This window comes from Sciurus carolinensis, chromosome 1 (assembly GCF_902686445.1).
Source record: "Sciurus carolinensis chromosome 1, mSciCar1.2, whole genome shotgun sequence".
Lineage (NCBI taxonomy): Eukaryota > Metazoa > Chordata > Mammalia > Rodentia > Sciuridae > Sciurus > Sciurus carolinensis.
Genome location: NC_062213.1, coordinates 67,408,294 through 67,422,553, shown reverse-complemented (window position 1 = coordinate 67,422,553; position 14,260 = coordinate 67,408,294). Strand labels below are relative to the sequence as shown.

The 14,260-nt window shown below is 36.2% G+C and overlaps 1 protein-coding gene and 1 pseudogene across 1 annotated transcript in view; both read right to left on the bottom strand.

Annotated features, from left to right (window-relative positions):
* Positions 1–2,025: 2,025 nt before the first annotated feature.
* On the bottom strand, positions 2,026–2,415 carry LOC124965080 (trafficking protein particle complex subunit 2-like protein; annotated as a pseudogene).
* Positions 2,416–11,741: 9,326 nt separating this feature from the next.
* Cpa6 (carboxypeptidase A6) overlaps positions 11,742–14,260 on the bottom strand; it is a 330,677-nt gene continuing 328,158 nt past the window's right edge. The window contains exon 11 of the mRNA XM_047519692.1: positions 11,742–12,146. Within this exon, the coding sequence (XP_047375648.1) occupies positions 11,959–12,146 (188 nt within the window). The 3' untranslated portion in view covers positions 11,742–11,958. The remainder of the gene's footprint in view (positions 12,147–14,260) is intronic.

Sequence of the window (14,260 nt, the reverse complement as noted above, 5' to 3'; positions counted from 1 at the left end):
GGGTTATCGCAATACCAGATCTTCAACTCTACTACAAAGCAATAGTAACAAAAACGGCATGGTATTGGTACCAAAATAGAAAGGTGGATCAATGGTACAGAATAAAGGACACGGACACAAACCCAAATAAATACAATTTTCTCATACTAGACAAAGGTTCCAACAATATGCAATGGAGAAAAGATAGCCTCTTCAACAAATGGTGCTGGGAGAATTGGAAATCCATATGCAACATAATGAAACTAAACCCATATCTCTCACCATGCACGAAAGTAAACTCAAAATGGATTAAGGACCTCAGAATCAGACCAGAGACCTTGCATCTTATAGAAGAAAAAGTAGGTCCAGAGCTTCAACATGTCGGCTTAGGACCAGACTTCCTCAACAGGACTCCCATAGCACAAGAAATAAAAGCAAGAATGAATAACTGGGATAGATTCAAACTAAAAAGCTTTCTCTCAGCAAAGGAAACTATCAGCAATGCGAAGAAAGAGCCTACAGAGTGGGAGAAAATCTTTGCCAATCATACTTCAGATAGAGCGCTAATCTCCAGAATCTATAAAGAACTCAAAAAACTCTACACCAAGAATGTAAATAATCCAATTGACAAATGGGCTAAAGAAATGAATAGACACTTCACAGAAGAAGATATACAAGTAATCAACAAACATATGGAAAAATGTTCAACATCTCTAGTAATAAGAGAAATGCAAATCAAAACCACCCTAAGATTCCATCTCACCCCAATTAGAATGTCGATTATCAAGAATACAAGCAACAACAGGTGTTGGCGAGGATGTGGGGAGAAAGGTACACTCTTACATTGCTGGTGGGGCTGCAAATTAGTGCAGCCACTCTGGAAAGCAGTGTGGAGATTCCTTAGAAAACTTGGAATGGAACCACCATTTGACCCAGCTTCCCACTCCTCGGCCTATACCCAAAGGACTTAAAATCAGCATATTACAGAGATACAGCCACATCAATGTTCATAGCTGCTCAATTCACAATAGCCAGATTGTGGAACTAACCTAGATGTCCTTCAATTGATGAATAGATAAAGAAAATGTGGTATATATATATACAATGGAATATTACTCAGCCATAAAGAATGATAAAATTATGGCATTTGCAGGCAAATGGATGAAAACTGGAGAATATCATGCTAAGTGAGATAAGCCAATCTCAAAAAACCAAAGGAAGAATGATATCGCTAATAAGTGGATGATGACACATAATGGGGGGTGGGAAGGGTTAGTGTTGGGGTTGGAGTTGGGTTTAGGGAGGGGGTAGGAATGGAGGAAGGAAGGACTGTATAGATGGAGGGGAGGGGTGGGAGGGGTGGGGGGGAAGGGAAAAAATGGCAGAATGAATCAAACAACATTACCCTATGTAAATTTATGATTACACGAATGGTATGCCTTTACGCCATGTACAGACAGAGAAACAACATGTATCCCATTTGTTTACAATAAAAAAAAAATAGCCAAAAAAAAAAATTTTATACCAAATAAATATTTAACAAGAAGAGTCAGTTGGGATTTTATTTATACTTCATTAGCCACTGCTACAATTTCCTCAGCAAATTTGGTATACATACAGTCTTCACATAATCTCAGGATTTTTGGTGTACCTAGAACAACTTCCATGCCATGACTTTTCCAGGGATATCATGGCCTTGGAGGAAGAAAAAAGAGGTGTTTGCTTGTGCTCTTCATAGACCTGGAAAATGTTAAAATGTTTAAAGTAATTGTGAAGTTGATATTTTATATTTCTATCACCAAAATTGTTGATCTGTTTTGCTATTCTATTTATTGGCTTACTGATTTGGATCGACTGCCTCCCCCTCCGCCCCCCCGCCAGCCTTTCCATCTCAACTGTTAGTTGAGAGGTACCAGGCACAAGGCCTTGACTTTCCAATAGCACATCGGTTACATTCAGGGAGAGGCAATGATGATAAGTGTACATTTCCATGACACAGTTATATATAGAATGCTTCTCTTTGAGATAATGGCAGAGAATTCTTACTCAACAGACCCGTATCATCATTGCCGCCATTACACTATCAAAGATCCTAGATTGGATGAGGTCCCCAGAGTTATAGAAGGGATTGCAAATCACAGCTGTGCTGGAGTTAAGCATCTTTTGGAACACACTGCAGATGTTTTGAAGGGCTGTGTTGGAGGAATCTACCACCATGACCAGCTTCACTTTGGAGCTGGCCACTATGACTTGTAGTCTTCTGTAGGGTAGAGTGGGTCCAGGTGGAGCTCCCTCTGGTCCCCCAAGGCATACCCTATGGTGGTGATCCTCTTTTCTACCATGTTTAGGGACATGGAGCAGAACTTCAGTTTGTAGAAAGCTGCAGAGTTGAAGAGGGTGATGCTCCTTGACAATCACCATGATGTACACTGCCATCTTGGGAGGTCCAGCACCAGTGTTACTAAATCAGGTCCATTTTGCCTGCTATGGAGTTTTTCAATCATTGAAATGACAACTTTTGCAACAGAAAAGTTTATTCATGAGGTGGACAAACCTGAGGTGGGAATCCCAAATCTCAAACCTTCCTTCCCAAGAGTAGAGTGAGAGGTATTTATGGGATAAAGAAACAGGATGGTCTGAGGCCTGGGGAAACGTGACTGGAGGTAAGGAAAAGTGAAATAATTGGTATTTTGCCTAGGCATAATCAATCTGCATGATCCTTCACAGGGCATGTGTTAAGGAAATGGCAACATGAGTATGTTCTGAGGATAGAGTTTTTGGCCCTCTGATGTAAAATGGTTACCAATTTGATGCTTTTGTAGGTGCAAGTGAAGGATCAGTGGTTTCAACTGTTTTGAGCTACCTCCAAGTTCTTGAAAAACCACTTAGGCTACCATTACCATTGTGACTATGGGTAGAGGTGTTAGTAAAGCTAACAGGAGTGTGCTACCTAGCTAGGTGACCTTTAAAATTGGTGATAAAAACAAGTAACTAAAACCAAGTGAACAAGTGAAGTTCAAGGGTTTATTTAGGTATTCTGTTGGTTTCACCAAGTGCCTTGGATTACTTTTTGTTGTTGTCGTTGGAATACCTCAAGTGAGAGAAATACACAAGAAAGCAATATACAAGGAAAGAATGAAAGAAGAGTTCTAGAAATTTTGTTTTTAACTAGAAATTTTTGCTGAATATCTGAGTCTTTTGGCCACTGTTTGGAGATTGCTGATCTACCACAAATGCATATAAAGTCTAAGAACTATCTTATTACAGATACTATGTGTTGAAGTACTTATGGGTGAAAATGACATGTCTATGATTTACTTTGAAATGGTGCAACAAGAAAAAATTGGAAGGGGAAATATGAAATAAGTTTGGTAAGATAAAATGTTAATCATTGCTGTAACTTAGTGATGGCATTTATCATACCATACTATCTTTGTGTGTTTGAAAACTTTAATAATAATTTTTTTAGAAAGTGTAAGAACTTGGATTATATTCTGTTTTACCACTAATGGGACAAGAAACCATACTCAAACCACTTAAATATTCTGTGCTTCAATTTTTACAAATGATTATATAGCAATTAGTCAATCACCAAGTAATTATTGAGCAAGGCTTAGTATGCAGGTTGCATTCTGGTGTTAATATGTAAATTCCCAAGAGATATTGTCAGTATACTAAAAAGCATAAAGTACTTCAAAAAAATTAAAGCACTTTTCAGATATTATTATTACAAGATCCATTGTTGAAATTCTTTGAGTACAAATGCATGGAACACAGTTCTTTGATAAATGAAGTTCCCAGAGACTTCTTTTTTATTTCCCCCATGTTGAAGAATAATTATTAGGTTAGTTATTGGCTGTGAGAGCAGCTGCTTAGATTTCTACATTGAGAATAGGACAGAAAAAGAAAAGTAATGTGTTACACATCTTGGCTCCTTTTATGTTTCTGAGGAAAAAGCAAAGCAACCTTTAAGTACCATATGTCTCTACTACATGGTAATATAGTTTAATCAGGACCCTGTTGTGGTCAAATCCCAAAAGGCAGGTAATACAGAAGGAAAAACTTAATTGGTTAAAAAATGCAAGCTGTGTGTGCACATGAGGCCCAATGATTTTTAACATTTTGGGATATAATTCAGAGTGTGATTGTGTGGCTTACTGCCAGAACCAGAGAGATGACTTTCTCCTTCTTATGCATAGACTTGAAGCCACAGGCAGAGCTCAGGTCCAGAAATGACCTGTGACCTGAAGAAAGGAGTGTTGGTAGTGGAAGGGTTTCCTGGGTAATTAAAGGTTGCAGGGCATGCTGGTTATCCAGAGGGGACAGAGAAATTGCTGAGAGAGAAGGCATTGATGCGAACTGTATTCTCTTTGTAATTTTACTTGTGGATTACCTTGACAGAAAACAGTATCAATTACATAGCAGTTATCCAATAAATATTTATTGAATAAATGCACAGATTCTCTTGGGACATGGATTTTTCTCTGAGAGATTGCTTGTTTGCTATAGTCACAGGGTGGTAAGTGTATCCAATAATTATTTTAGCCTAGTTAGTTTAGGTTTTTAAGAATAAAATACTTATCCACGGAATGCCAAAGAGAAATATTTCCTCCTCTTAAAACCAATGTTTAAATGAATTAGAGGAGTTATTTGTTGAAACACTATTTTTCCCCCAAGGTGATATACTTCGTCAAAAGTTGTCAATGGAAAAAAATGAATTTCCTAATTAGTTAAACAAAGTATCCTGTAGCTTGAGTGTGAGAAAAATGAATCAGAGTGAAAACTAACGATCATTTATACATAGTCAATGAAGAACTCAGCATAATTTGATTAGATTAACATTTCACCCTCCAGTAAAAAAGTCTACTGTATGCTTTTACATAGTCATAAAATTTACAAAACCTTGCTTGGTGTGGATTTGCTGCTGTTTTCTATGTGTTCCCTCCTTTCATCCTCATAATACACATGTAATGTGGGTTTTGTTATTCCCATTTTACAGATTAAAAACTAAAGGAGGATTCTTCTGGAGACCCAGGACTGCTAATTAGAACTTTTCTAAATATAAAGCCAGTTATACTTCTTATCTCATTCTGCTCTCTCTTTACAAGAACAAATTACACTTAGGGTTTTGAAGAACAGCCTATTCCATGGTTTACTATGGCCTTTTCCATTAATCTTTTGGAAACAAAGCTGTACTCCCCACCACCCCTCCCTTAGTCTAGAACTAAAAGCTCTAGATTAAAATCTATAAGTAACATTATCCAGCAGGCAATGCCTGGGTTAGATATAAAATTAGAGTAAGTGTGGAAAACTGAGCCATTATTCTCATATTCAAACCAATAGAGTTTTTAGAAAGTGTATTATGTGTAAAAGTTGATGCTGGCTGATTAAATAGAAAAGGAGGTTATTATATGGACATTTATGAGAGAACCAGCTCAAAGCTGAGTTCAGAAATGATCATTATTACCTCATGTACATGTATGACTGCATGACCAATGTGATCCTGCAACATGTATAATCAGAAAAATGAGAGATTACACTCCATTTATGTATGAGCTATCAAAATGTATAAATGCATTCTACTGTCATGTACAACTAATTAGAACAAACAAAATTAAAAAAAAAAAAAAGAAATGAAGTCTAACTAAAGGCTGCAGAAGGGATCTGAAGAGTTTAACTACAGCTCCCTTTATTGTCACAAACACCAAGGAACACTGCTGCTGCCCCCAGCCTGACATTGCCATTTCTGCAGCAGGAATATGGCCCATTTTTTCCCCCGCCATATGAATTCTACATGGCACCTCCTTAAAAAAACATATTAAATGCACACATATTGTTAACTATAGGCATGATGTTGTATAACAGACCTCTAAAATTTGTCTTGCATAACTGAAAATTTATAGTATTTACATTTCTGAGTCTAAAAAAAGTTGATTTGATTTCCAGTTCTCAGTACAGAATTAATTCTGTGGGAGTGAATAATAATGATTGTCACAAATAGTTGATTCTTAGATGCTCCTCTTTAGTTCAGTGCTGCCTCTTTAGGATACCCTTAATGCATTCCCTGTTATAGCTTGTGACAAGTACAGTGACACTTACTTCAAATACTCATTCTTTCATGAAATTTTGTTGACCCTGATACAAAACAACTAAACCACCTATTCACATTTGCTGCTCCACCGAATGAAAACTTTACATGATATTTCAGATTGATATTATTCGAAATAGGTAGCTGGATATAAATACATCCAGCAACACAATTTCTGCTTACCAGACATCAGATAGTCTTCTTTAGAATATTGAACACAGTTCTAAATTACTAAAGAATTCTATCTAGGACAGTAGGAAATCATGCCTCTGACAAAAGTATAGGTATAGCAGAAATTCAATACTGTTTTAGTTTGTTTTCTATTGGTATAACTGAATTCCACAGACTAGGTGATTTACAATGAGTAAAAGTTTATTTAACTCACTGTTTTGGAGGTCGGAAGAGCATGGTGTTGGCCTTCTATAAAACAAGCATTAAAACAAGGTGGAGGGCATCATATGGTGAGACAGCAAATCTGTTAGCTCAGATTTCTCTTCCTCTTATAAAGTCACTATGCTATCATGGGACCCTTCCCTCATCTAATCTTAATTGCTTCCAAAAGGCCCTATCTCCACTGTTAAGATATGAATTAGAGAATTAAGTTTGCAACACATGAACTTTTGGGGAACACATTCAAACCACAGCAATAATGATCCCATCACCAATCATTTGGTTGTTGAAAATTATTTCTTCCACATTGGGCACACTTGGTGAGCAGCTCACTGGACTGTTATCTTTCACTGGGGAAGCATTTACTCTTGAGTCAGTTTGAAATTTAGAGTCCACTGTTTTCAGTGTTATGTGGATAAGTCATGAAGCTAGCTTCTTTGTTTAACTCATCACTAAATTATAAGGCCGATTATAGCATCCACATACTATATAATTGGATGTGCTTGCCTCACCTATCCTGGGCTGGTGCAGTAAGAATGGACTCCTTAGGCAGAGGTCCCCACAGGTCACCCACTGGGGAGTTGGGGGTATAGTCCTAGAAGTCACAACTGCAGAAACAGGGTGGGGTTGGAAATGAGGGGTTAATTAGGATTGGCCTTTGAAGATCATCAGGTTACCTTATTTTCATGTGCATTATTCATATGTTTCAGTAGTTCTCAGTGCAATGTACTTTGTGATATATTAGGTATTCAGTGTAGTTGTGTTCAGGTTTATTATGCAATATTCTTATCTGATTCATGAAAATATTCCATTAAATTGCTCATATAGTTACTGTGCTTAATCTACAACTTTAATGTTGCATAGAATTCTGATTTAACCAATTAGATTTGATCGAGTATAACTTAACTGTAAATACTTCCTATGATGAACCAGTCCAAAAAAATTATTGAGAGCTAAGGTAGCAGACAACTCTAACTAAAACCAACAAATTTCCTGTTAAGAAGAGAACATAATAATTTGAACTATAATTTTATTATTTAAAAAGGTAAATTATAAGGAGTAGCTTGTTCTGTTTCTATTGGTAGTAAATTAAAAAATGATGGGGAGTGTTAAAACTCAAAAAATATGTTTCATATGCCTAAGAATGTGACCCTGGTTGGAAATAGGTTTATTGCAAATAAAATTCATTAGAATGCCATAGTGGAGTAGGCCCCTATCCAGCATGACTGGTATTCTTACAAGAAGCTGGGCATATGAAGACAGAGACACACAGACAATGCCATGGGAGACCAGGCAGACTTGAGAGTTATGCAATGGCAAGTCAAGGAATACCAAAGATTTATGACAAAGCACCAGAAGCTAGAAAGAGGCAAGGAAAGATCCCCCTAAACATTTCTGAGGGAGCATGGCCCTGCTGACATCTTGGTATTGGACTTCTAGCTTCCACAACTGTGAGACAATAAATTCCTCTTGTTTTAAACTACCCAATTTGTGGTGCTTTATTCGTTAGCCCTAAGAAACTAAAATACTTGATAAATCTGATGAAGTTGAGAATTAAAACTCAATATAGCACGAATCTATAAAATTACTTTTATAATAGTGGGGGGAAATATATCTTGCCAAGCTATTTTTAAAAATGCTTGTGCTTTGAGTTGAAGAAATTTTTATATTCTTAAGTAAGTATTGACATAAACATAACACTTCTGTTCCTCACACACAGTACCTAGCAGAGTGCCTCAAACACAAATCATCCCACATTACATTTTGTGGCTTAGTTTAAAAGATTAAAAATGAAAATATCCTATAAATATTAAAATGCCCACTTATAGAACTTGAGCCATAAAATGTATATATACAGTGTTACTGAAATGTGAGAGTAATCATTGAAAAGATTTGCATGAGGTTCATCAAGGAGAAAATTTTATTTCAAATCTACATATGAATAATAAAGAAACTACCATGGAGTTTGTGGATTATTCCAATTCTATATTTTCTGTTATCCTTATTTTGATTAAAAAAAAAAACGCTCTTAGCAACTATGTTATGTGACAAGTAAGGACAAATAAAATAAATTTTAGTTCTTGGTATTAACTTGCCTATAGCTCTTATTACAATAGGGCTTAATAGGGATGGATGTGAGTAATGTACTTACCAAAGAACTTGGAGGGCTATCTGTAAATTCTTTGACTTTTTTCCCACCCTGAAAAGTTGATTTTTGTTTGGTTGTTATAGGGGTGATGTTTGATGGAAAGTCATCAGTAGACACCGGCAGAGGATCTGATACAGGTTGCCAACAAAGCAGGAACTATGGCATGTTGCTAGTCAAAGGGAAAAGTTTCCTGTCATTGGGATCCATGAAAGTCACCAGATGAGACCAGCTTGTTGATGTGCATCTTGTTACATCATTTGAGAAGTAGCATCTTTCCATTCTTGGGGGTTTTTATAAGCTTCTAGCCCTCTGATTTTTGTGGACATTTTGACTTTTGCCTAGTCTACTGGAACAAATAAGTAGTATAGTACCCCCTACCTCCTGACCATTTCTGAGTATATATTACCAGATGGGATCAAGTGAAGTTTAAATTCTCATGTGTACTATTCTTTTGCAGGACCAAGTCTCTGAAATCCATTCCTGCAAATGTATCACTGTTACTGCAAAATAAATAAATTAATAAATAAGATTTGCAAAACATAGACAAACTAAATATTTCTTCATTGTATATAATATTTTAGTTTCTGTGCCAGGCACTCCCATACAATCTTAACTTTTTTTTTTTTTTTTTTTTTTTTTTGCAGTACTGGGGTTCGAACCCAGGGCCTTGTGCTAGCAAGGCAAGCACTCTACCAGCTAAGCTATCTCCCCAGCCTCCCATATAATCTTATTTAATAGTTTTTAAGATTTAATTTTGGCATTATTCTTATAGAAACAATGTGTATATATTTTACAAACATCAAAGAGATTGGTGAGTAATTAGAAATTTGTTTTTAAAAATTATTATTTTCCTCTAAAAGGAATATGCTCTTTAGTATGTGTATTTCCTAACTGAAAAAAAAAGCATGTTAAATAATATGACAAGGCTTATGTTAAAACAATAGTCCTTTGTTCTATCCTCACTCCCAATTCATTAGGCCCCAAATTTCTAATCATTTTAGTTTTTTCTTTTTTCATTTACTTCCTTATTTCAAAGCCACATTCTTATACATATATTTCTTGATTTTTTTAGCCTTAGAGATTGATTTCCTTCCATGGAAGATTAAGATTTAGCTCTCCTATATACCTTCTTCTCACATGCATTTCACTCTTCCTATCATCCTTATATATTTATATCTAACATTATTTTGAATCTGTATTGTTTATAACTTAGGCACATAGCATTACTAGGATTCCATATCTTCTCATTTATAATTCTTTGTTTTCACCAGTTAAAAAAACATATTTTTTTATTCACTTGGTTTTCTGTCTTTATTATGAATTAATTGCTTAGTTCTCTAATATAAATAAAAATTGCCTCTGAACATATTTAAGTGTTCTCTCCATTTCACATTTATCTTCATATTCACCAGAAGTCTTTAGTTCTCCTACTCCAAGTTTTTCTGGAAGTCTGACATGAAGTTGTCACTTAGCACCTTTTCCTTCACCATTATCTTGAGATTTTTTTCCATACCTGTCTCCTGGGTTGTATTCATCCTGTTCTTGGCACATACATCTTTCTATTGGTTTGCTCTTTCTTTGTGGTAGAGTATATCCTCTAGGAGCTTCCTGAGAAAACTAAATAATAGAGGACTCACTTATCCTACATCCTATCTTCATTTTTCATCAGCAGTTTCATTGGGTTTAGATTTGTGTGTATGGTTTTTCTCAGAACTCTGAAGGCATTTTTCTTTCATCTTCAAGTTTTGGTGGTGCTTCAAGTTTGGTGGTGCTGCTTAAGGCCTCATTCCTCTGTCTGAAGTCTTTTTCCCCCTCTGGAAGTTTTTAGGCATATTCCTTTATCCTGGTGGTGTTCATGATACATCTTGGTCAGACAAATCCTCTAAGAGGATTTGCATTTGCTTTTACCAAATGCTTGTGGGTATTACCATTCTGGGATTAATCTGCATTAAATTCGTGGCTAGAGGTTTATCAGACTATTTACATAGTCTGAATCTGGGCCATGAACCTGTGTGAAGGCTGATGTGTGGCTCCAAATTCTCAGTGGTGATTTCCCTTGACTCCACTCTTGCCAAAATTTGAAATGGTCAGTTTTCTCTGAGGTTCATTAAAAGGAATATGGGGTTCTTTCTGACATGGAGGGTACAACCCATAGTCTGGTAGGAGGAGAAACTATTCAAATTCCCAACTTGAAGAACTTTTGGGTTTTGTTCTCTGGTCCCATTCCTCAAAATGCATCGAAGTCTGTATTTAGCTGTTTTGACAAATGCTTTTAGGATAACAGTATATTGCTTACCTTTCTAGGTTCCTATCTTCACTCAATGCCTGACCTGAGATTTCCTAGTTTTACAGTCTGATGATTGTAAGATGATAAGATGATTTTAAAAATTATATTTTGTCCATAAATTTTAGTTATTTCCAGCAGTGCAGATACTGCTCCTTTCTTCTTCTTGGAAACAGAAGGCTGTTACCTTTCTAAGCCTCAGTTCCCTTATTTGAAATATATATTGTAAGAAATGAGATTATTAGGGTAAAAATCTTAACTCTGTGTCTGACACCTCAATGAACAGTTATTCTATTTTTTTGAGTGACATTATCAGAGTCTAAACACAAGTTGCTGTATTTTGCTGTGTTTTTATAAGTGTATGGTATACTAATGCCAGAGGAAGAGAAAGTGAATAATCTGAGGTTTTAAAGATTGTGTGTATATTATACTAAGAAAACTGTCAGTTCTTTCAATTCCCCAAATTTCTATTTCAAATGAGAACCAAATAATTAAATATCATTAATAAACTAGGTCTTATGAGGGCCTAAAATTTATTGAAGGGAAATCCACAATTTATTTGTATATTTCTTGAGACAAAGGAATTTGAAAATATTCCCTATAATCAAGACTCTTAAGGGGACATAAAATGGATGCTTTTTCTTTTCTTTTGTGGTACTAGGAATTAAACCCAGGGTCTCATACATGCTAAGCAAGTGCTGTACCACTGAAGTACAACTCCTGTCCTTTTTAAGAAAAATTTATTTTGAGACAGATTTTGCTAAGTTGCCCAGTTGGCCTTGAACTTGCAATCCTCCTGCCTCAGCCTCCTGAGTAACTGGGATTACAGGTGTGCACCACCACACCCAGTGGGATGCTTTTTCTTATAACAAACTAGAGTATGCCCTGAATTTTACCATTTTGTATTGTTACAAAGTATCAAATTGCACTGAGAAATCCTTTTAAAGTTCATAGATAAGTTCACTATAAGAGGTTGCCCTTCTCTTTAAAAAAAATTTCCATTCAGCGCCAAGCAACCTTTGGTCAAAATCAGCTCTCTTCGGTGGTTGACCTAACTCTTGGGTCCTATCAGGGACATTTCTTTAGCAGGTGCATTGTAATATTCTTCACAGCCAGCATGGTCTCTGTACAGGTAGGTCTGATGAGCACCTCTGGGAGTAAGAATCCAAAATGCCCAGTGTCACGTAGTTCAAAGGCAAATGCATAGGGTATTCCATTTTTGTAAGCCCAATCCATTGAGCTACCAGAGCTTACATCTGAAAGTTTAAAAAAAGAAAAAAAGATTATTCTCACCAAAGAGTCTGCATAATTTTCAAAATGTGTGTGTGAGAGAGAGACTAAGCTTGCTTAGTAAGATAAACTAAATTCTTCCAACAAAATACCATTTCTACAAGAATGATTTAACAGTAGTTCTTTGGCATCTAGTTCATGGAGCTTATAAATCATACCTGCTATCATCTTTGAAGATCTAGCCTGAGTATTAATGCTTTGCTCGTATGATGACCTCAAAACTTCTCAACCTCAATTCCAATAATGGTTATCTTCACCTTCACTTTAGTCACCAATAAACAGCCTATGCTGTGGACTTTAAAAAGATATTTTAGTTCTTATCACTCAGTTCTTCTCCACTTCCAAGTTCTTGAATATTAAAATTTTGTTCTCAGAAAACCTCATTTCTTCCACCTCCCCCATTTTTCCAGGCTTGCTGAACTTGCCCTTTGTCTTTACATAAGCTTGTAGTTTTCAGATTTTCCCTGCCTTCTTGTGGTTTCATTTGACTCTCTGCTTGGTCAGGGTCAATTCACTAGCTTTCTCACCAGCCTCCCCAAATGCCTCCTTCCTGTCTTTTCTGCCTGTTTTGCCGTTGTTCAACTTCTGGCCCAGTCCCCCTGCTTTCACTCCAGGTAGGGCAGCTAAAGAGTTTTTGCTGAGTAGGGATTCTATACAATCATACCGCCTGGTCACAGAAGTCTTTTTCTGCTCCCAGTGCTGCTCTGTGCTCTATTTTCATAGTTCTGCACTTACTGGCACTTCCCATTCTCTTGTTGTCCTACCCCTCACTTTACCACTGACCCCCATATTCTAGATGATGGCTCCATTGGCTCTGATATAGACCCCAGAGCCCTCTGAGCTTTCTCCTAGCTCAGAGGAAGTCATGTTGTCTTTTACATGGGTCATCTCTTGATACTGTTGGTTACTGTTGTCTGTGTAAAGGAAGGGTCCCTTTTCTAGCACTTTGTTTCATATATGAATTCCTTCTCTCCTGCGTCTGCATCAACCCAAATGCTCAAGGACCCCTTTCTTCTTATGATCCTGCCATATACCTATGGTTACTATCCTCTTTTTCTTCTTTCTTTTGTTTGAGAACTCAAAAGAAAATCTATGTATGTTGTTTCTACATACTCATGACTTTCCATCTGTTTTTTGCCTCTACCCACCTATAAAACTTTATTCTTGAAGGGCAACCATGACTAAATGTCTAATCTCCTTTTTTGTTTTTGTTTTCCCCTTAAGATCCTACTTTCAACCTCTCCATAGCACTTAACATAGCTGACAATCCACCCTGGCAACCCTCTCCTTCTACTTCCTATGACCTCACACATTCCAACTTTTTAGCACAGAGTGGAAACAGGTACTAAAAATAAATCCACCAACTTGCACTGTGTCCAGTCCTACCACCTACCTTGTGACTTCTCTGTGCCTCAGGTGCCTTTTAGAAAAAGGGAATAATGCTAATACTTGCTACATAAGGTTGTTGTGGAAATTAAATGAAATAGTAAATTGCTTGAAAGTGCTTACAAAATACTAGCTATTATTATTTTACATCTTTACATTCTAGAGTCTAATATATAGTTTTTAGTACAATAGACTCTTCAATAATCACTTATTAAATTAAAAAATGTTTCATGGAAAAATCTTGGTATACATTTTTTGTGAAATATTTATGATCCAGTTTGCTATAATACTATTATTATTATCATCATTATTAATATTATCATCAAATTTTCAAACATGTTAATTTACTCAAATAGCATTAATTTTATGCTATTTTTCTCAGGACAAGTTAGGATGGAATCATTATGTGAAGATGACAACTAAATGGATCTGTTATTTCTCAGATTCCTTTTGCTTCCCTTAAGGACAGAAGATAAACTGTGGCTTCAGTGTCCCTCTGATTAGAATACATTGGAACTACAAACAGTAGTCATAGTAGCCAAAGTCAGAGACAATATGTGCCAAAAGTTACATCATGGTGATGTGACAGCCTCATTTCTATGGTAACAGATTGTTCTTGGTAAATATAACACTATGACTGTGCCTTTATTCCAAGAAGAAAAGGTGAACTGTTATCAAGATTTTTTTAAAAATT